Source organism: Gambusia affinis, linkage group LG20, assembly GCF_019740435.1.
Source record: "Gambusia affinis linkage group LG20, SWU_Gaff_1.0, whole genome shotgun sequence".
Taxonomy (NCBI): Eukaryota; Metazoa; Chordata; class Actinopteri; order Cyprinodontiformes; family Poeciliidae; genus Gambusia; species Gambusia affinis.
This window is the reverse complement of record NC_057887.1, coordinates 25,364-48,302: the sequence shown is the minus strand read 5'-3', so window position 1 is coordinate 48,302 and position 22,939 is coordinate 25,364. Positions and strand designations below refer to the sequence as shown.

The 22,939-nt window shown below is 40.2% G+C and overlaps 1 protein-coding gene across 9 annotated transcripts in view; it reads left to right on the top strand.

The window, feature by feature from the left end:
* LOC122823271 (kinesin-like protein KIF20A) overlaps nucleotides 1-21,472 on the top strand; it is a 28,576-nt gene extending 7,104 nt beyond the window's left edge. For 2 of the 9 annotated variants that reach the window (XM_044102709.1, XM_044102708.1), the window contains exons 14-32: nucleotides 2-280; nucleotides 419-513; nucleotides 584-704; nucleotides 4,484-4,595; nucleotides 4,930-4,991; nucleotides 10,487-10,594; nucleotides 10,696-10,825; nucleotides 11,474-11,611; nucleotides 12,540-12,664; nucleotides 12,774-12,947; nucleotides 13,017-13,174; nucleotides 13,260-13,396; nucleotides 13,550-13,624; nucleotides 15,471-15,598; nucleotides 16,078-16,170; nucleotides 16,252-16,314; nucleotides 16,393-16,459; nucleotides 18,863-18,975; nucleotides 20,511-21,471. In XM_044102709.1, the coding sequence (XP_043958644.1) occupies nucleotides 2-280; nucleotides 419-513; nucleotides 584-704; nucleotides 4,484-4,595; nucleotides 4,930-4,991; nucleotides 10,487-10,594; nucleotides 10,696-10,825; nucleotides 11,474-11,611; nucleotides 12,540-12,664; nucleotides 12,774-12,947; nucleotides 13,017-13,174; nucleotides 13,260-13,396; nucleotides 13,550-13,624; nucleotides 15,471-15,598; nucleotides 16,078-16,170; nucleotides 16,252-16,314; nucleotides 16,393-16,459; nucleotides 18,863-18,975; nucleotides 20,511-20,591 (2,259 nt within the window). In that variant the 3' untranslated portion in view covers nucleotides 20,592-21,471. Of the gene's footprint in view, nucleotide 1; nucleotides 281-418; nucleotides 514-583; nucleotides 705-4,483; nucleotides 4,596-4,929; nucleotides 4,992-10,486; nucleotides 10,595-10,695; nucleotides 10,826-11,473; nucleotides 11,612-12,539; nucleotides 12,665-12,773; nucleotides 12,948-13,016; nucleotides 13,175-13,259; nucleotides 13,397-13,549; nucleotides 13,625-15,470; nucleotides 15,599-16,077; nucleotides 16,171-16,251; nucleotides 16,315-16,392; nucleotides 16,460-18,862; nucleotides 18,976-20,510 lie in introns of all 9 variants that reach the window. The other 7 variants (XM_044102712.1, XM_044102711.1, XM_044102713.1 and 4 more) reach the window with 7 other exon arrangements.
* Nucleotides 21,473-22,939: the final 1,467 nt, after the last annotated feature.

Below are 22,939 nucleotides of genomic sequence, written 5' to 3'. Positions count from 1 at the left end.
GGTGGTGATGGTTACCTCCCAGCCCCTTGCCCTGGACAACAGTGCCTGCCACAAGTCAGCAATGGAGCTGTCTCTCATCATCGATGAAGCCGACCGGCGCAGAAACATGCTGAACCAGGGCAGGAGGAGCTCGCTTGTTGCCTGGGAGACAAGTCTGGAAGATGTCCTGGAGGCTGAAGACAGTGAGGAGTGGGAGGAAGAAAGTGTGACAGAGGGAACAGTGCTGGAGGCTGGAGGGGAGGAGGATGGGGACCAGACTATGGAGGAGGAAGTGGTGAAGGTGAGTTTCTTCAGCTGCTGCTTGTTCAGTTTTGGGTAATGATTGAGGTTTGGGGTGAATTTTATTGTTTAGCACAAAAGAATGGACTAAATATTGCTAGAAATACAAACTTGTGTTTGTGTGTCTCTGTCTGATCAGGAGGCGGCACTCCGTTTGGTTCTGGAGGCTCAAATCAGAGAAGAAGTCAGCTCTGAGTTCATGGAGCTGTTCAACAAGATGGAGAAAGACTACATGTGAGGCTACCTCTGATCGCTTGCTGCTGTTGATGACGTCCTATTATAATGCAGTTCTTCTCTTTGGCAGCGAACGTCTGGAGAAGGAGAGGGAGATCTTGGAGGAGCGTGCTGAGAAGAGGGTGGAGATCCTAAAAAACCTTGTCAGTAAAACAGTCGACCTGACCACATCCAGCAATGATGGCTGCATGGTGAGAAAACTGGCACGCACTGCATTGCATTCTGCAGGGTTTCATTGGGTTGAAGTTTACATTCAGCAGGTGAAGATTTTATCAGAGAACAAAGGACTGCAGAAGAAGAGCATATTTGAAGTTATGATTAGAAACACCCTCGGCCTCTGCAGGTTCAATCAGCTGGAGGTTAATCACACTAACGTGTATATGTCATGGGTATTTATATGTTGTGATCTGATGAATTCCTCTTAGAATTAATAGCCAAGATCCTCTGATCAGGCTTTTACTGATAGGCTGGCAGTTTACTTTGAGGACTCGCCTACAGATTCAGTTTTTTCTCCTTGAGGACTAGAGGACAACCAGAGTCCTTTGTAGAAGCTTTGTTTATATTCAGTAAGAAACTCTGACCATGAAAGGAAAAACCTGTTGCAAGTTAAACGATAAGCTCCAATTAAAAATCTCAAAGGAAATAAAGAAACTCTGTGATCATCCTACTGATGGATCATAGCTTTTAATTTGTATCTGACAGGGTTTCTTCCAGAAATCTTACTAAGTATGAATATATCATAACTTTCTCCAGCTGAACAGAAAACAAAACTAAAGTTCTGGGTTTCCCAGGCGTACCGAGGCGGGGTGCCTGGGTTTTGTATTAAAAGATGTTAAGTTGACAGGAAATGTAAAATATTGTAAATGTAGTATTGTAGTCAAGACCACTTAACCTGAGACAAAGACCAGAGTGTATCGAGACAGAGACAAGACCAAGACCTTTAGGGTCGGAGACCAAGACTGAGGGAAGTTGAGACAGAGTCAAGACAAAGACTGGGCTACATGACTCAATAAAATGTGAAATATGATCAGAATTGCTTCTTAAATTGATGCCCTTTAAACAATGCCCAACTATGATCACTGACCAAGGAGCAACAAGCAAAAATTAACCAAGCACAAAGCACGCATTGTGACTGTGCTCACCCTCTCTTCCGCTGAGTGAAGCCAGGCAGCATACAGTGCTGTAAAGTTTGCCACATGACAGGTGACAAACGTAATATAAGAGCAATGAGCATTCTCTGCTTGCTTTTCCATTCTTGTGTTTTATTTATTCGCTAATTAAATAAATATCAATGTATATAATTAAATTAAGTAATAATAGCTACTGCAGTGTATCAGAGCATTACAGGAACAAAGAACGGCTCTCAGTGATGCTCCAGTCATAGGACCAAAGTCTGCAATATAGTGCATTACTATATTGCAGACTTTGGTCACAGCGGTGTCCCATACATGCTACACGTCAGTCATCACCTCTGCACAATAAGTAGTGAGTGACAACTTTTGTCATCACAAATGCAACATATGTGTCTCTGTACAGCTAGCTTTGCTAACATCAAATCCCCAGAGCTTATCTTTCTTTGAGCTTCTGTTCTAAGTGACAAAAAAGTTAGACATAGTCCCACCGTCTGTGAAGCGAAGCGCTGCTGAATTAGCTATCGCCATTGGATTACAGAGGATTTATGTAGCGCAATTCTATTGTATTGACTGTTGTATCCATTAAATAATCTCCCCTTCAGTTCAGCCTCATAAGTGAAGATACATTGTTGTTGTTACCAATATGAAATAACTTGCAATTAAGTAAGTATTGGCAAACCTCAATGTAATTTTCACAAGTGGCGTAGTTTGTCAACAGCTGCTGAAATTCCCCTTCTGGTCCGCGAGATACTGCATGTAAACGACCGTTTATTTGCTGTGACGTGAGGTCAAAGTACCACGCTATAGTTAGCCTACATGTAAAAGGATTGTATTGAAAACAATCACGTAAATCTGGCTTAAAAGAGGTCTTGTGCGAAATTCTGTTCCCGTTGAAAAATTTGTTCTCCCTGTGACGGGAGCGCGCATTGCAGCCACAGAGACGGCTGTGGCGGATCTGATCATTTTCACGGCGCTTCTGATCAATTTCTCGGTTAAAAAACCCCCAAAAAACCCAACTCAACTTGGAACTTTCAGTTTAATCAACAGCTAACAAAATTGTAAAATAAATAAATAAACGAGGTCTTCGTACACCGTTTTGTGTTGTTATTTTAAACGCCAAGAGAATCTGTCTTTTTCCGACTTTAGTCACTTAAGCCTGACAAATAGGTCAGTCACCAAACAGGTTTCCAACACGTAGTGTGTATTTATAATTTTTCATTCCTGATATGAAAGGATGGAAGCTGGCTGATAGCAAGCCGCCAAAAATTAAGACTTCCTGAAAAAATTAGAGTGTAGATTTTCTGGTAAATGCCGTTCTAATGTAAAATATGACAGCTTACTGGATTAAGGAAATTTCTAGTATACTACATGATATCACACATAATTTTTGAGAATTTGGAAACAGTTGTTTATTTCCCAAAGTTATGGGGGGGAGGAGAGGAGCGAATGGATATTTCAGCTGCCTGAAATAATCTGTTCCCCCTCCATAAAATGGGATCAAATTAATTTACCTGCAAGTTTTTAACTGTGTTTATTCCTTTCATCATCAATAATATATCATGTAAGTTTGAAAACATGTGCTCTGTATTTGCCAAAGTTATGAGATGGGAACCACATATTTTAGCTGGATGAAGTAATCCGTTCCCCATCTATAACATGGGAAGAAATTAACTTGCCAGCAAGTCTTCAACTGTCCTTATTCCTCTCTTTAGCAACAACAAATTCTGCAAGTTTGAAAACATTTCCTCTTTATTTGCCAAATTTATGAGGGAAACTATATATTTTAGCCACCTGAAATAATCTGTTCCCCCTCCATAACATGGCAAAAAAAATAATGTACTTGCAAGTGTTTAACTCTGTTTATTCCTCTCATCATCTCATCTCAACAAATCCTGTGGATTTGGTGATATTTCATCATTATTTGCCAAAGTTAAAGGAGGGGAACCATATATTTTAGTGAATGATTCTCTAATTTAAGGTCAAAAGCTATTGTTATTTTTATTTAATAAAAATATTAAGTGAAATTCAGTAAATACAATAGAAAGAAATTGGTTAATTATTTGTATACAGTGTCAAACAGACCAAACTTTTGGTCTGTTTGAGAGGTCTAGAAGGTTCATACAACAACAGCAGATCTGTAATGTATTGTGGTTTTAAGCCATTCATTGATTTATAAATTAACAGTAAATCTATTCTCTCAGTGTAAGGACTTTAGAACTGGTCCAGTCTTCCTGGTTTTAGTGAGGAAGCCAGCAGCACTGTTCTGGATCAGCTGCAGCTTTCCAATTGAATTATTATTATTTTTTAGGCAGACTTCTGATCACTGTTGCAGTAATAAATGCAACAGACTAAAGATAAACACATGGATGAGTTTTTCTACATTTTGCTGGGATGTTATTCTTTTAATTCTGGAAATGTTCTTCAGGTGATAGAAGGCTGACTTTGTAGGGTAGCAGAGAGCGATGTGGAGGCTGTGCCCAGTGCATACTCAAGCATGATTGACAGCCCTAATCTGATTGGTTGTTTCTGATTGACTGTGTATTTCTACAGTTATTAATGGGAGTGCTAAAAGAAGGTGGAGAAGCTAGGTTTTTATTATTATTTTTTGACGGATTATCTGTCTCATAACATTCTCTCACAATCTACATGGTGACGGTCTTAACAAATATGTAAAAAACATTCTTATAACGTTACATAGTGCAGCTTTAATCTTCCTTAGGGATTTTAATTCCTAAACTTATGTATCATTGCAGTTTGTGTCAGGGGGTAACAGAGTTTAGTCTGAAGTGGAACAGGAGCCTCAGTGTTCACCAGTTTCTCTTCTGATTGGCTGTCAGGAGGCAGCGAATTTGGGGGGAATCATCAGCTCCATGACTGAAGACCTACAGAAGATCAGAGCCGATGCTCAGAGCGTCCAACATTGTCTGTCTGAACAGACACACACTGCAGGTACACACATACTCCGCAGACAATCCGATACACAATACAGATCTATGCAAATGTGTCCATCAGATTTAAACACATCTAAAAGAAATTCCAGCTCCTCTGTGGGGAATCTTATTGCATTTTTCTGAGAAAGGGTTAATACCTGTTAGACTGGAAAACTGTTGATCTATACTGCGATAGATTCAAGAAGATCTAGATTCTTGGTTCTTCTAAGGAACCAAGGAAGAAATGAGAACTGAACCATTAATTTAGAACTGGACTGTCTTATATTTATATGACAGACTTTCTTGGATAAATTCCTCATGATTTTATTTTTTGTGCTGCTTTATGCCTGCAGAGTTGGAGGCGCTGCGGTTAGAGAAGCTACAGTGTCATGAGCAGTTGCAGGAAGCCATGGAGGTAAGTGTTGAGACAGAGACTGACTTTGTAAACTCTGGAGTAGAGATTATGTGGAAATGAAATGAGCATCGACAGCAGTGTCATCTCTGAGTTTTAAAAGATATAAGTGTCCTCTGTAGAACTTCCGCAGTTGATTGCAAAATAACTCCTAAAGTGCTCATTACTTTTTCTACTTCCTGCAACTGTCAATACGCTAGGTCAGGACATTCTGGAGCTGTCAGTAACGAAGTCTAAAATCATCAGGGTCAGCAGCCTAAGTAGGCCTGTCACGATAGCAAATTTTGCTGAGAGATTAATTGTCTCAAATAACTATTTCGAGAGACGACAGTATTGTTTGAAGACCTTTGTACACTGATTTAATGGAAATAACATAATGCATGCGATTACCTGCCAAAGATGGATACACTTTATTTTCAAAAGAACACTCAACACTGGAACTGATAAACAAAACAACCAAAAACAAAAATAAAATGGATTCTCAGTCTCCATTAACAAAAATGTACTTGAATAAAAACACCAAAGTGTAAATAAGTACTGGATTTAACCAAAAGAGTGCAGATTATGAAGTCTGTATACTATATTGCCCTTCAGTAATCATTAGAGAAGATGGGCACATCCGACTACCTGATGCAATAGTTCACACTACACGTTAGTTCACTCGTACATTGTCCCCTTAGACCAGTGCTTCTCAATTATTTTCTGTCATGCCCCCCCTAGGAAGAAGAAAACATCTCGCGCCTCCCCCAAGCCCCTGTGACTATTAATAGTATCACTGTCAATAAAACTGTTATAAGTACACCTCTGCATAACACTGCATACTTATTAACATATAAGAGAATATAAAAAGAAAGAAATATGGATCGACTTACCACAAATAATAGTTTTAACTGTAACAGAAAAGATTTAAAGTGCATCTGAAATTCAAAAATAAAATGAAATCCTTGATTAAACTATTAACATTTTTTGACTGACCATGTCAAACCATATGATACTGAAAAATAAAATTACATAAAATCGATAAATAACAATGCATTTAAACTGATCACCAACATTAACTCAGGAGCACAATATTTAAAAAAAACTTTAACCTGCAAAACAAAAATATATAAAATAATCTGTGCTGATTTTTTTTTATCAAAGATGATGTCTGGATTAATGGCTACATTACATTACACATTAAATACATTACACCCCAATCAGCGTGATTGGGGTGTAATGTATTTAATGACTTATAATTTATTCGGCTTCATGCTGTCCGCTGCCAACAGTAAGCACACCGGTCTTTCTTCGTCTCCCACCGTAGTCACAGTGAAGCCAAACGCTACATACGCTTCGTCATATTTCCTCGTCTTAGCTTTAGGAAGACTTTCGTTTGTCTCTTTATCTCCGTCTCTCTTCGCCTGTCTTCTAATTCCTGTTAAATATTTTTCCATGGTGTCTCTTGAGGGTCTGCTACACTTCGTGTCTACACTTCATACTCATACTATGTGCAAAGGCGCAAACCCCTACACCACCGAGCAAATGCTCCCTGCGCACACTCTGCCAATGAGAGTGCCACTGCCCCCTAATGTAGTGGAGGTGCAATTGCACTTTATTCTAGGACAGTCAAAAAAATCAAAATAAAAAAATAAAAAAGCATGTTTCCCGAGGTCAAACGCGCCCCCCTTGATGGAGCCTTGCGCCCCCCTGGGGGGGCGCGCCCCACTATTTGAGAAACACTGCCTTAGACAATCTTAGAACGACTAAGATTGTCGATTTCATAACCATTCATCCTGTAGTGTGTGGTGTGTTATGGTAGATTGTCGTGGCCGCTCCGATCTAAATCATGGGTTTTTCTCGACTGGGAGCGTTAACGCAGCCTGATGAATGTGACAAGTAGGCAATCAGAAAGGTCGGATTCTCCTCCGTGCTTTCTGAGGGGAAGTTACAGAGGAGAATCCCAAACAGCTGACAAGGCGCAACCCAAAGTCCAGCGGACATTGGAGATGATATGTGGAAACAACATTAATAGTTATAAAATATTTGGTGCACAGAATATAGAAATGAGGAAGGGAGGAGTTGGAGCGAAATTGATACGCAGTTTATGAACCCGGTAACTTTTCAGCTGTTTTTCGTTAACGTGACATAAAAAGGTTCTAATGATTTTCATTCAGTCAGGACTGACACTAGAGCCACATTCAATGCAGGTAGATTGTAGTATGTAGTAAAGCATTGATTAATGCCTGGTTTTAAAATGAGTTAACTGGACTAGCCATTACTTTGCGCGCATTGCTGGACACCACATGGCACGATGGAACCCGATCGAACCGTTATACCTAAGATTTCTGTCGGCTAATGTGTGATCTCTCAGGTTTTGAAAATGGGCTGACAATCGTCCGACAGCTCTAAGATCGCATAGTGTGTGCTGGACATTACACTAAGGAAAGGAGGGTCAGTGGAGAGCCGCAGAGTTGAGCCTTTTTTTATTCAGTGTCATCAGCAGAAAGAGAAAAAGGGGAGAGACGATAATGCCAATAATTAAAATGACGTCGATAGTTTTAATTTGTCGTGTGATTAATTGACCTATCGTTTATTGCAACATGCCTAAGTAAGGAGACCCAGACTTCGGTTTCCCCAGCCACTTGTTCCTGGTCCTCCGGGGGAATCTTCTCTCCTTCACATTGAGAGAAGCCCGAGTGACCTCAACTGGCTTCTCTCAATGTGAAGGAGAAGCCGCTCTGCTGAGTCCCTCCTGATATCTGAGCTTCTCACCCTATCTTTAAGGGAGAGTCCAGACACCTTACGGAGAAAACCCATTTCAGCCACTTGTATCCGTGACCTCGTTCTTTCGGTCATGACCATAGATGAGGATAGGAACGTAGATCGACCGGTAAATCAAGAGCTTTTTCTTTTTGATTCAGCTTTCTCTTCACCACGACAGACCATTACAGCATCTGCTTCACTGCAGACGCCGGACCGATCCGTCTGTTGATTTCCCGTTCCATTTTTTCCTCGTTTGTGAACAAGATCCTGAGAATCTTAGAACTCCTCCACTGGTGGCAGAACATCCTCCCAGCCCTGGAGAAGGCACTCTATTCTTTTCCGGTTCATTTGCATTTATTTAGATAGCTATGAATTTTTATTTTATTTATTGAGATGTTAAAAGAAAGGACCTTTAACACATTTATCTACAGGTTTTACATGTCATTCAACACATTCTCTCCCTTTTCTTATCTAGGGTGTCGGACACACACACACACACATAATACACATGCACAATAAAGTATAGGCGGTAATGTTAGCTAGTAGTTAATATGATGATTCGTGACAATAATGCTGTCACAGTACTCATGATTAACATGCACACACACATTTGTGAGGTAAAAAATAAAGATAATACTTATATGTAAGAGTTCTTGTGTAAAATATTTTTACTCAGGGGTGACACTTAGGACTCTGTGTGTATGGTTCACAAAAAAATGTTTTCCTGATAGTCACAGTTGGTAAGAAACAAAACAAAGATTCCCATTTAATTCCATAGGAAATGAATGTGGGTCATTGTTTGACCCACTCACGGAAGAAAGGGGTAGTAATATTAAACATGCTATTTCTTAAAATGTATAAAAGGTAAATTAAAAATTTTAATTGCATGATATCAGTAAAATATTTTTTGAGAAATACCTGAAATATGAAGTGAAGAAAAGGTTTCATTGCAAAGATATTTCAAAAAGATGACCTTACTGGGTCAAAAAGGACCCACTTATGCATCAGAGGGTTAAAACAGCTCTAGGAATACAAGTGCCCATTTTTCACCTCCATTTTTTCATATCAGTTGTGCTGTTGATCAGGACTCACTATCCCTCCATTCATCCAGGATTCACCTATGCACGTGTGACACTAGGCCTGTGTCGATAAATCAATCAATCAATCATACAAAAAATTAAAACTATTTAGGTCATTTTAATTATCGGCTTTATCGTCTCTTCCAGCCTTTTTCTACGGAATAGGATTAGGGCCACCAAAAAATATAAAACAAGAATTCTGACTTTAATCTCAGAATTCTGAGTTTAAAGTCAGAATTTTATTTAATATTTTGCGGTGGCCCTAATCCTCTTCCATATTTTTCTTTTTCTGTCGATGACACTGAATGTAAAAAGGCTCAACTCCGCGGCTCTCCACTGACCCTCCCTTCCTCATTTTATTAGTGTAATGTCCAGCGCACACTACACCATCTTAGAGCTGTTGACCAATTGTCGGCCCATTTTCAAAACCTGAGAGACCACACATTAGCCGACAGAAATCCTAGGTAGAACGGTTCGATCGTGCCGTGTGGTGTCCAACAATGGGCACAAAATAATGGCTAAAGTCCAGTTAACTAATTTTGAAACCAGGCATTAATCAATGCTTTACTACAATCTACCTGCAATGCATGTCGCTCTACTTTCAGTCCTGACTGAATGAAAATCATTATAACCTATTTATGTTACGTTAACAAAGAACAGCTGAAAAGCAATTTTGCTCCAACTCCTCCCCTCGTCATTTCTATATTCTTTGCACGAAATGTTGAATAAACATTCATGTTGTTTCCACATATCATCTCCAATGTCCGCTGGACTTCAGGTTGCGTGGTGTCAGCTGTTTGGATTCCCCTCTGTAATTTCCCCTCAGAAAGCACGGAGGACAATCTGATCGGCTACCTGTCACATTCAACAGGCTGCGTTAATGCTCCGAGTCGGGAAAAACCTCTGATTTAGATCAGAGGCCACATCTACTGTAACACACCACACTCTACAGGATGATCGGTTATGAAATCACAAGTGACAATCTAAGAATGATCAATGTTCTAAGATTGTCGTAAGGGGAAAATGTACATGTGAAATATTGCATCAGGTAGTCGGATGTGCCCATCTTCTCTATTTAAATCTAATGATTACTGAAGGGCAATATGGTATACAGACTTCATAATCTGCACTCTTTGTTGAATGCAGTATTTATTTACACTTTGGTGTTTTTATTCAAGTACATTTTTGTTAATGGAGACTGAGAATCCATTTTATTTTTGTTTTTGGTTGTTTTGTTTATTTTATCAGTTCCAGTGTTAAGTGTTCTTTTGAAAATGAAGCACATCTATCTTTGGCAGAAAATTGCATGCATTATTAATTTCCATTAAATCAGTGTAAAAAGGTCTTCAAACAATATTATCGTTTATTGCAATAGTTTTTGAGACAATTAATCGCTCAGCAAAATTTGTTATCGTGACAGGCCTATGTGGCACCATTCTGTCAGCTTCCTCTTTCTGCTTTGATTTTATCCCCCTGCCCCTCAGACACACACTCGCACACATAGAAGGAGCTTCAGGTGAGTACATCAGGTGAAGAGAAGAGTTAAACTGCACATTGTTGCTCTGCTTACAGTTTGACCCCATGCAGGAGATTCTACTCCCTCTGTTAGTTTTAACAAGATAACTGTGGTCTCTGTTCTTATTTAACTGGTAGAACTGTGTTGGCTTTCATCAGAGTCTGGAGCAGCAGCAGCAAAGGTTCTCAGAACTGTCAGAAATCTGTGCGCAGAAAGAGGACATCATCAGTAAACTCCAGGAAGACCTGAGGAATGCCACACAAGACGTGAATACTCTGCTGCTTCCTCCTCTGATTATTTTCTGTCAGGCTTCATGCCTCTGATGCTCCTGTTTCCTAACGTCTGAGAGAATGCTTCTGTCTTTCAGAGACCGGCCACCTGTACCTGTGGGAGGAGGACCAGAGAGGACCAGAGAACAGGGGAGGAGAGAAAGGAGAGCTGTAAGTGCCAATGTGATGATGCAGAGGGGCAGGGAGGAGGAGCAGTCAAGAAGAGAGGTTTGAATGTTGTTCTCTGATCTCATGATGTTTCCTCTGAAAAACCCTTAGAGGTTCATCCATGTCAGTCACTGCAGATGTTACCTAAGAATAGTGCCTCCCAAAGATTTTCTGGGCCCCCTTATGGATTACAATAAAATCCCCCCCAAAAAAGAAAAAAAAAATCAACTGCACACATACGTTGTTCAACCAGACATAAACCTATACACATATTTTGTTTTTAAACTCCACTGAAGTTTATTTTACATTTCATGTTGCAACAAAACACACTACAAACCATCTTTACAGTGAAACACTTTTGTGTAACTGTTCTTTTGTTTTGTTTTTATCCCCCCACCCCCACCCAATGGGGCACACCCCACACTTTGGGAACCACTGTCTTAGAAAGCCTTCGTTTAACATCATCGTCTGTATGAACTAGTATTCTCCACTCTGATGTTCAGTTATCTCTGCAGATTCTGTTCATCAAAAATGATGAACAGAATCTGCTTTATCTTAAGTTGCTTTATCTTAAAAAACCCTGAGCTTCTTGGTTACCTTTTTTTGTAAATAAATATGAAATAAATAATAAAAACCAAAGATCAGATGATAGCTTTCCTCTGTGCACAGACAGACATATGAAGTGGTTTATGTGGTTTCTCCTCCCAGTAGTCCTGGAAGAGGAAATCTGGGGGCTGCAGGAGGAAAACAACAAGAAAGATGAGACAATCAGTGAGCTGAGGAGGGGGCTGGAGGAGCTGAAGAACGACAACTTGGAGTTGGAAAAGAAGGTTCAGGAGCTGACAGGTGAGAGCTAAATGTTCTTCTAGGCCAGTGTTTCTTAACCTGACTCCTCTGGACACAATGACCTGCATGTCTTAGGTGTTCCTCTTCCTAAAACAGTCTACAAGTTAACAGCCTGAAGGTCACGTATGGAATTTTGCAGAGGTAATGCATTTCAATCAGGTGTGCTGCAAGCTACATGCTCACATTTGCTTCCGTCTCCTGATTGTTTGTTTTTATTTTGGCACCTTTGACGGTTCACTGGTATGGGGGTGGGGCATAGCCAGCCAAAGTGTTTTTAGCTGAGCTGGTGGCGCGCCTGAGACTGATGAGTGATGTTCCTGCAGCAACGGAGTTTTTTTAATAACTGAAAGTACAGTGCCCCCAGGCTCTGGAAGGTAAAAGACTATCTTCACCTCTGGACGTATCAACCCAGAGGAGGGGAACTTCAGATGTTGTGGCTGGGACGAAGTTTGTGGTCTTTTGCTTTGATTTAAAAAAATAAATAAATAAAACAGCTGGATGGTAAAGGATTTTAGCACCAGAGGGTCTGGACTCTCAGTCATTGACAAAACATTGCTTCCTGGTGGTGTGGACTCTGTTGAAGTTTGAAATTTTACCAAATCGCTGATGTTTGTTTGTGACGTTTGTAATGTGTCAGTTTGACGCTATGAAGCTTCAGTAATCCAATAGGATTATCAGCTTATTGGCACATGTGGCCACTATGCCCTTCACAGAGAGCATAGTGAAAGATGCTCTCTTCATCCTCCACTATGAAGTGAGAAGTGCCATTCCAAATTAGTCATATTAAAGACTTAAATTATAAGATGTAGCATTTCTGTTTGTAGAATAGGGACCCAGAGGAGCAGGGAAATGGTAAGGGTGACCGTGCCTGAACCAAACTTAATTTATCTACTCCATGGTCTTGTCTCTGTCTATCCTCTTCCTAAAGATCTGGACGAGTGTCTGAACTGTGGCTCTGTGCTTTCGTCTCTGGAGATGGAGCAGAAGGAGACAGCCAGGCTACAAAAAGAGAACAAAGCTCTTGTGAACGGCATCTTCCAGCTGCAGACTGAGGTGCTGCTCCTTATTTTCCTCTTTGTCCTCCTCTTTCTCTTCCTCTTTGTCTTCCTCTTCCTCTGGTTGGTTTTTGTTGTAGCTGTTGATGATCATGCTGGTTCCCCAGGTAACTGCCCTGCAGATGCAGCTCAAACAGCAGACTGACACATGCAACAGCCAGTCAAAGCAGCTAGACTTGACTAAGTCGCGCCTTCAGTACCTTGAGAACCAATTAGAGGAGAGTTCTTGCTCAACTAAGAGTCTCACAGAAGAAGTGACGTGTCTGAGACAGGAAGTCAAGGTTATTCCTCTTATTTTATGAGTGGATCATGTTGTTGAAAACCTTCTGATGACCCACTGACTGATTCAGCAGGAGGAGGAACAGAACAGCAGCAGCATCAATGTGGTTGCCAAGGGAGAGCTGAAGAAGAAGAGTGAATCGGCAGAGCAGAGGTCTGCTCACATCTCCCAACAGATGGAAGAGCTGCAGCAAGAGAAGAGGCAGCTGGAGGAGCAGCTGGCTCTCAGGTGATCAGCACGGCTGTGCCATCCAGCCAGCTGCATGGCAACCTTCTGACCTCTGTTTGACCTTCTGTGACCTCTGCTCTTTCAGCAACAGCAGCTGTGTGGAGCTCAGGCAGGAGCTGGAAAATCAGAGAACAGAATTGAGCCAGCAACTGCAGAATCTAAGGGCAGAGCTGGAGTCAGAGGGTAGAGCTCTGCAGCACAGACTGGAGGATGAGGTAGCAGGTAGGGGGAGGTGGAAAGACATGGATGTGTTGATGGTTACAGTCTGAATCATACCTGATACCTGGATACTCAGACAGAAAGAGTGAGGACAAATTAGAACCGAGCCGAGTGATCAGAGCGCTCTGATTGGCCGATACCTGTCTTCTGCTTTAGGGTTGCAGCGAGTAATGCTGGAGAAGGAGCAACTACTGGAGGACAGCCGAAAGCAGGAAGAGACTCTGACACGAGGTAACGCACACAGCTTCACCGTCACATGAGCCTCATCAAGCTCTGCCTCCAGGATCCACACTTCAACTTCAATTGTTTCTGTCACTGGCTAACAGATTTCCTCCAGATGTGAAGATGTTGAAATGCCTGATTCAATACCAGATCCATATAGTGCCTTGCTCAGGGGCAGTCGAACCTACAACTTTCAGATTGTAAAATTGCGTTTCCTACTATGTCAGTGCTGCTCTACATGTGAATAAATTTAGCCCAATCAGATACTTTTTCATTGGTGCAGTAAACTCAATCTTTGTTCAGTCAGAAGGTTGTGGGTTGGATTCCTTTTTCCTTTTGATACATGCCAATGTGCCCTTGGCTAAAGCACAAACCTCAAGTTGCCTACTGATGTGCTTATTAGTGCATTAATATTTGTGATTGAATGAACTTGGCACTAATTTAAAGAGGTTTGATTGGTTATAAAAATGCTTGGTAAAGCAAGAGTAAAAACTGACATTGTGTTTTTCCAAAGTAAAAAAAAATCAACAATAAAATAAAAATCTTGTGTTTTGCTTTCAGGGTAGCTGATGCTTTTGCTGCTCATAAACCCAAACTCTAGTTTCCCATGACAACCATCTTCTCACTCACCAAAGTTGGTGATTTACAGTATATTGAGTAAAATTGTGAATAAGTGGCTGTAACGCTTCAGCTTTCTGACCACATTACTTTCAGTTTAATATTCAAAATTCAAACCTTACTCTGCAGGTGATCAAAAGGTGGCTTATTTTTTGTTGGATACAGTTTTAACTTTCCAGATCAAATGGTTTTATTAAGTTCTTAACCATTAATAATGCAGATTTATGTGTCAGCTTCACCAAAAAACATCTGGTGGACTGGTGTGATGCAAACAATCTAATCCTGAATGTCAACAAAAAAAAAAGAAATTGTTGATTTCAGGAAAAATCTGCCAAGGCACACACCCCTCCTCACCAATCATGCCAATCATGAGTCAGAGGGTAGAACTCTGCAGCACAGACTGGAGGATGAGGTGGCAGGTAGGGGGAGGTGGAAAGACATGGATGTGTTGATGGTTACAGTCTGAATCATACCTGATACCTGGATACTCAGACAGAAAGAGTGAGGACAGACTGGAGGATGAGGTGGCAGGTAGAGAGCTCTACCCTCTGAATGTTCCTGATCTGCAGCAGATCAGGAACATTAGATTCCTTTGTATACAGATCACTGACACTTTGACCTGGTCTCTCCAAACCTCTGGTCTGGAGAAGAAAGCTCAACACCGTCTGCCCTTTTTACATCTGAGAAGAGCAAACCTCCTTCCTGCCATCCTCACCACTTTTTATAGAAGTACAATAGAGAGTATACTGACCACAACAACATCTCTGTATGGTTTGGAGCATGCTGTAGACAAAGTGGTAAGGAGAGCTAAGACTAGAATCATCAGAACTGAGCTTCATTCCATCCTTGAAGGAAGCTGCTTGTCCAGGGCTTGGACAGGCAATGGGGACAATGTTAAGACACTGTCCACCCTCAGCGTGGTTTGTTCTCTCTGCTACCCTCTGGGAAAAGGTTCAGCAGCTTCAAATGCAGAACAACCAGATTCCACAACAGCTTCATGGCATAAGACTACTAAACTGCAATTAATTTAACCATTTATTGTATATTTTTATATTGATACTTTTATTATTACTTATTTATTTTTATTATTATTAGAGCCCTGCAACAAATTATTTTTCAATATGTAATTTTTTTAATGTACAATTGAATGACAAAAAACTTTCTACCCACAGAAATCTTAATCTCCATGTTTTATTCAGTGTCAGGAACTAGTTTCTGTTTCTGTCTTCACTCTAAGAGCTGCAGTGTCTGAAGGAGAAGCTGCATAGGAGGGTTGAAGAGGAGGAGAAGGAGAATCGGAATGGGAGGAGGCTACATGGGAGGAGGAGAACGGACCAGAGGGAGAATCTGCACAGAGATGCTCAGGTAAGGTAGCCTACCTTAACTAGAGAAGAACCAGGTCTGCTGATCACCACCATCAAACCTAACCAACATAGAGCAACCATGTTCCAGAAGTCATAGGTGCTTTTGAAACCAGCAGGAGAATGGATTGAACATAAAGCCTTGACTTTTAGGATATTTATTTTTACTGCAAAACAGTTTGTTCTGCCTTCACTGCAGAGTTCTGCTCAGAGACGATATTATTCTGCTCTTGATCAAAAACAAGCTTAACACTTTTTTTAGCATTCAGCTTCTGCTGCTTTTTAAAAGGTTTAAATAATGAGTTAAGCCTTCATGTGGTGAGCTCATTTCATTAAGCTTAATGTTTGTCTTCTGCCACACTTTGACATGTTTGCTACATCTTTCACACAAAATCTGCAGAAATCCTGCTGCTGTGATCATGTCTGTGTCAGTCTGTTGGTGACGCAGCTCCAGACACTTTGGAAATCTCTTTTTTTCTTCAGGACATTTGTGCTTCCCCTTTGTGGTCTACCATCGCTGACCAGAAGAAACTTTCCAAGAAAGTGAAGAGGAAAAGGAAGAGCAGTGAGGTAGAGGTAAGCTGTGGTCTATTTGAGTATGTGGTAACAGAACTGAAGTTGGAGGCTGTAGTCATGTCTTCCATGTCTGTTTTTCAGGGTTTGGTGTTCAGTGAGAACAAGAGGAACAGAATTAAAGAGAAAACTTGCAACAACAATCTAGTAGGGGACCTCTGCTAACAGGTAGATCTTAGAGCACTTGTCTGCTCCAGTTTTTCATCTGTTTTTTCTGTGCTGCAGGAGGGTGGCATGCTGCAGAAGATTGATGAACTGATCCAGAACTCTCCATCTGTCCTCCACAGCAAAGGTTTGTTCCCATAGAAAGGTTTCCGTATCTTAAAGTTTCAGGATTATCTGACCTTGTTCACTTCAGATCTGGTTCTCTAGATCAGTGGTCCCCAGCCCCCGGGCCACAGACCGGTACCGGTCCGTGCAAGAAATAATTAAATATTTCTGTTTTATGTATTAATTGAGTCTGGAGGATATTTTATTTTCAAAACCCTTTAACCGGATTCTCTCGGTTACGTCTTGCGCGGCAACATTGAGCCCACAAGCAGCAAAATGAGTAAGAAACAAATCAGATGTCTTTGTAAAGTTTCTTTGCAAAGGGAAAAGGCCCAGAGAAGTGACAGGAGATTAGATTTACCCCTCTTGAATTTAGAATAATCACACACAGATGACAATGTAGAAGCAGTAGTGATAGTTTGTGGACTCATTTTAAGCGATAAAAGACGTAACAAAAAGAAAAGGCGTTTGATTAAAGACGGTGGAAGCAGCTGCTATATTTGCTGCACTATCATTTGGAGGTGAGTTTTTTTTTTGTAGGTAACATTTTTAACTGAATAAATCTAACCACCTATAATAAACATATATAATAATGACCTTATTGGGATGTCAACTGTTTAGGATTCCCTCCGTTTTTACGTCACAGCGCTTTCTGATTGGCTACCTATCACATTCAACATTCAGGGAAAACCCCACAGGCTGCGATAATCGGGCCAAGGCAATGTTGAATATGACCGATTTTTAATTGGGCATATTCAACACATCCACTATGTAACACGCCACACACTGCAGGACTTTGTAAGATTGTTGTAAAGGGAAAATCAGAGCAAAAAAGAAAAAAAAAACTTTAGCGGGAACACCGACATGCAGAAGCATTATCTGATGGTTCCCAGGCCGCAGCAAAATTGTCAAGTCTTGACCAGTCCGCAGTAGTAAAAAGGTTGGGGACCACTGCTCTAGATGAATTCACATGACAAACAAATATGGTGATAAAGTGAAGTTAGTGAAACTCGCTGCGTTACCTCAGATATTTGTTGAGACATTTTTGCCTGATTAGCAAACATTAGGGCAAAGAAATAAGGAAATATAATACAGTCATGACTTAAATTATACATCAGGTGTCTGAAGTTATTTTTGGGAATCCACAGAGAAACTGACATTGAAGCCTGAGGGTCTGAAGAGAGCTAAATTGTTCTGCAAAAATAAAAATTGTGTTTCATACCAACCAATAAAAGAGCTTTGAGGTGAGAGTGGAAGGTTTTTTATGTTTTATCTTCAATATCCCATTGGCTATTTCTTATTAGAATTTTTTTTTCATCTTCCAAGTATTTGACCAGCCATGTTTTTTGTCATTGTTCTTCTCGGCCTATTGTTTCTGCCGATTTTGCACTCACAAACAGCAGGTGAGCAATTGCTCAATGGTATGTATCTGAACACAACATGATCACGTTTTGTCAGCCTGTGTATAAATATTTTTACTACATACCTGAAAAGTTGCTGGTTTACAAACTTGAATGAAAACAGATTTGTAACCACAGCTCATATTTATTTTTTTGCTCTCTGCTTGACACATTAAACTTTAATTTAACCACTAAGCATACAATGTAATGATGACAAAAACCTTCATGCAGACGAACATATTGTCGTTGTACCGTTGATCACTGTTGTATTCAGATGATCATGAGGTCGGCTGCAGACATTTATCTATCTTTGACATTTTCCCAGACTGTTAGAGTTTTGTTAATAGAATAAACTTTATTCTGTGCTCTAAATGCTCTGATAAAGCGTCTCTTAAGTAGATGTTCCTCACTGACAACTTTTAATAATTTTTTCTGATTATTTTAACCTCACCTCTATGACTGTAGCATATTTATAATGACAACTTTGTCAGAGATTCAGTTCCCCCAGGTAAGGGGCATATACTATGGGACAAATTGCTGACCAAACTGCTGATTGGTCAGTTACTGACAATCCACTGGCAGGTGGCAGGTAGCCTTATGTTAATTTTAACCTGGATGCTCTCAGAAGATCTTATTTATTTATTTATTTATTTATGTATTTGGTTTGTACAGCAAAAGGCTCTTGGTTAAAGGTCAGCTTTACCATCGTCTGAGTGTTTCATCTGATGCTTTGGTTGACCTTTTCTTTGGTGGAAACATGTGTTCTGAATGTTTGTATTTGGGTGCTTCAGACTCTGGATCCACATGCTGGCCTGACCTGAGTCTGCTACTCAGGTCCAGATCAATGGTCTCAGTTGTCTAAAGTATTTTTGAACATTTGCAATAACCGTTTCCAGATTATGTTTGTTGGGATTGATAGGTACGATGCTGAAAGCATCATTCTTTAATGAGTAAAATTTGCTCAGAAGTGATTTCAGGTGAAGTAGTGATTCTGGGACTTGAACACCAGTTTTCTGTCCCTGCAGCTGATCCTGCCTCTTTCCTGGAGGCCGTCACTATGCCAACCAGACCCCGGCGAGGACGAAAGAAGCTGTTCAAGCTGGATGTCTCATCTCCGCTGCTGGACTCTCCTCACAGCGTGAGTCCTTTTGGCAGTGTTGACTCACATCAAGAAGTAATTCAGGTCAAACCATTAAAGCTGAACTATTTCCTGTTTATAGTTCAGCATCTAAGCATTCTGAGCTGATATCAGTCTTAATATGAACTAGTTTACATTAATTTACAAATATTTTCATTAAAAAGTTTTTAATAAAAAGATCTTGATGGTATAGGTAAGTTAGTGTATAAGCCTGTCATTGGCAGTCTGTTGTTTACAAGGTTATTTCCATTTGTTTAATATTGTACTCCTTTGTCAAGAAAATAAAGAAAAGACAATTTTGCTGTGGCTGAACAAAATTGGTGCTATTTCCTATTTCAGCTGTACTGAACTCTACTACTGCGAGACTTGGAAGTGGCTAAGTTCATAATGCTGCAACTTTGGTGCATATGTATGTTCTATTTGAAAACTCCCACTCCCTGTGCACAACAGGTTCTGCAACAGGAACATAAACCAGGTGCAGCTTGGGCTGGGGACCTTCATTACCTTTAAAAATGGAGCAGACTATGATAAAGTTTAACACTGGAGGAGTGGTATACAGCAACAGGGATCTACAGACAGACAGATGAACTTGTGAACACTTCAGTCACTGTTGTGACTCTTTTCTGTAGAGCAGGGATGGGCAATCCTGGTCCTCAAGGGCCAGTGTCCTGCAACTCTTAGATGTCTCCCTGGTCCAGCCCACTTGAATCCAATAGCTGAATCACCTCCTAAGTGCAGTCAGGTTCTCCAGAGTCCTGCAAATGACCTCAGTATTTGACTCAGGTGTGTTGAAGTAGAGATGCATCTAAAAGTTGCAGGAGACTGTTGCCCACCCCTGCTGTAGAGGTTGAAGTTTGTCCTAATCTTAGTTTATAGTTGAATGGCATTCTTTTCACAACACTTACTATGGAGGTTTTCTCTTTTAGTGTTTAGGGGTCTCATTTATAAAGTATTGTGTGGGATTTAATGATAAAAGTGTATGATGTATGACCAATATAAACTCAGATTTATAAGACTATGCACATGCACACCAACAAGCAATTTCTCTTTATGAATCACAGCTGCATAAGGTTCTGCCTCAAGTTCTGCCCACCACAAACCCACATTAAACCAGAAACCACAAAGAAATAAAAAGGAAAAAAAGCTACTGCCCCCTGAAGATTACAGGGGAAGAGTGCATTATCACACTAGGTCTGAAATGTTTGAATTTCCTTTGTGATTTTCCCATTTGCCAGGTCTTCCAGCAATGTCACTGATATCGAGTGTGATGAATGTGCACACTTGTATGTTTAGAAAGCTTGTAATAAATTTAATATGTAGTTTTAGATTGAGTGAAATCAAATGTCTGAGAGGAATCATGAAGAAGCGTGGCTTCAGTTTTCCATCTCGCATCTTTTCCTCTGTCAAGTTGACACGTTTTAGAGATCACAACCTTTACGTTGAAGGTGACATGAACAAGTTCCAGGCCCTGTTTTGTGTGCATGCCAGCTTTACAAATGAGAGTCCTGATCTAATATCGGTTTGTATTTTGTCAGATTCCAGGTGGAAATGAGGAAGACAAGGAGAGCGATCACCTGATCATCAGAAGACATCTGCGCTCCAACCGTAAAAAATGACCTGTCCTGCCGGGTTGTGATTCTTGGACTTCTGTTTGATATGAATATTGATAGCTATAAGTGATGCAACTATACTCAGAACCAGGAATAGTAAGAAGATCTGAGAGGACAGATGTCATTAAGGCTTCTTCATTCTGGCATTGGTGATTAAATCAAAAACACTGCAATGGGAGTTTTTGAAAACAGCTGGATCAAATGCCAGGAGACAATCCAGACTCAAGGTGAGTCAGAAGGGTGAAAACATTAATCAGGTCAGTGATGTGATAGTTTAGTCACCAGAACATCTTAATATCCATGAGGACCCAATACTTCCTCTGCATCATGTTTCTAAAAGAGGTTGATGAGACCCACAAACTGAGGTTCTTTACAGAAATCTGATTCAATTGTCAACACTGATGGCCTATCAGTGTTGATACCCATCTCTGGTTTCCGCTCCTCTCACCAGATTTAATTTTTCCTCTGATTCGGAGTCTGACCTCTGTTGACTTTAGCAGACAGAAACCAAACACCTGCTGGGCTGTAGAAAGAACAATAAGACCAAAAAGTGTCGATGTTTTCCTTTAGTTTTCATGAGTCAAAATAAATTTGGCTTAAGGTTCTGACACCATTTAAAATCTCTTGGAGTTAAGTGTGTTAATACACACTTATGTCAGCTAAATACTCTGACTGATTTTAGGTTGTTTCACCCGTTTCAGGTTGATTCTGACTTTACATGTGGGAACTTTTGTGGGTGCAGAATGGATTTTTTTTTTTGTTAAAGTAAAATCCTTGAAGACATCCTAGGTTTTATTTTGTTGATGTAAAGGAAGGGTGACACAGCAGGTTGGCCATGTTTTAGTTAATATTTTTTGTAATAAAATTTTTAATACCTGAAATGATGGCTGGTGTGTGAAATATTAGGTCAGATTCTTGATTTGAGATATTTTAAAAGCCAGTCTTTAACATTCAGCTAAACCGGAGGGTGTCGTGGAAAAAATAACTTTAAAAACCTAAAGCAGTGAGGAGCACATTATAAAATTTTCCATTTAATTCCCTTCTTTTGATTATAATAAACATTGTTTATATTAATCACACAAAAAATAATTTTGATAATACATGAAAATGTCAATACACACTTATGTGTACTTCACAAAGAAGAATCAGAATCAGGTTGAAGATCAGTCATAATAATGGGTCAGCATAGGGTGAAAGAAATTGGTTATTTTTCTTGAGGTCGTCTTAAAACCATGGAACAAAGCCACTAACAGCCTCTTTGTTTTATAAAAAGTGGAGCATGTCTCTGGCAAGAGCAATGGCAGCAGCAACCACAAACTCTCATTGAAGGAAGATGATGCTGATGAAAGCTTTTGCAGGCCTTACACATGAGCACCTGCTGACAAGTCCTTTAGGGATCTTGCAAGGGTCGAAAGTGATCTTCTCTGGATTTCTGCTTTCTTTTGTGTGAGGATTCTAGCACTTAAACACACCAGTGGAAAGAAGTTTGTACATCTGGTTGAAGGTCATCTACTGGATCTGGAACTTATCTGCACTGGCTTGTGTGGATCCAGCTGGTTTGTTCAGCAGCCTGGGTCATGAACAGCCCTTGCAAAATTCCTTGCCAATTCACTAGTGTTCACTACAGTTCCTCTTCACCATTGTCCAGTCAGCGGGGTTCAGTCAATGCAACGGGATTTGCAGGAATTCAGTGTTAAGCTTTCATAGCCTATATGACTTAAAGAGCAGTAAAGTAGAATAACATTGCATCATCACAATGGCCTGTTCTCTTGAAAGGTTTCTTATCACATTGTGTGTGGTGCAAACTATACATGATTTGCAGTATTTTCTTCATGCCAATGTACATCAATTTGGTAAAATATGGAAAGAAAAGATTGAGTAAAGATTGGTTCAACATCAAGGCCTCTTCACACCATCTGAGAGGGCTGTGCCTGCAATCTGCCACAGATACTTCTCAGCTGTGGAAACAAGAGACTAAGGGACACAAATTAGCAGGGGGTCAGGAGGGTGTGGCTGCATTTTTTGCAGCAGAATCTGCTATTCTATTTCCCAGTGATTCCAAAAAGCAAAAATGCACAACTCCAAATGCATAACATGAAACTATAGATTGTCATGACTGTTTTTTGCAAGTTTGCAAGCTTCGATGAGAGAAATAACTTCAGCCATTTGCGCAGAGAAATAAGACAATGGAGGGCCAGAGGTCAGAATGCCATGTGAAAACCAAAATCATTCCCTTTTTTTTTTTTTTTTTTCCAATATATTTTAGTGAATTTTCTTTTAGGACTTTTACAAACAAACTTAACATTGTAAACATGTACTTATACACACTTGCATTCACTCACGCATTCACCCTT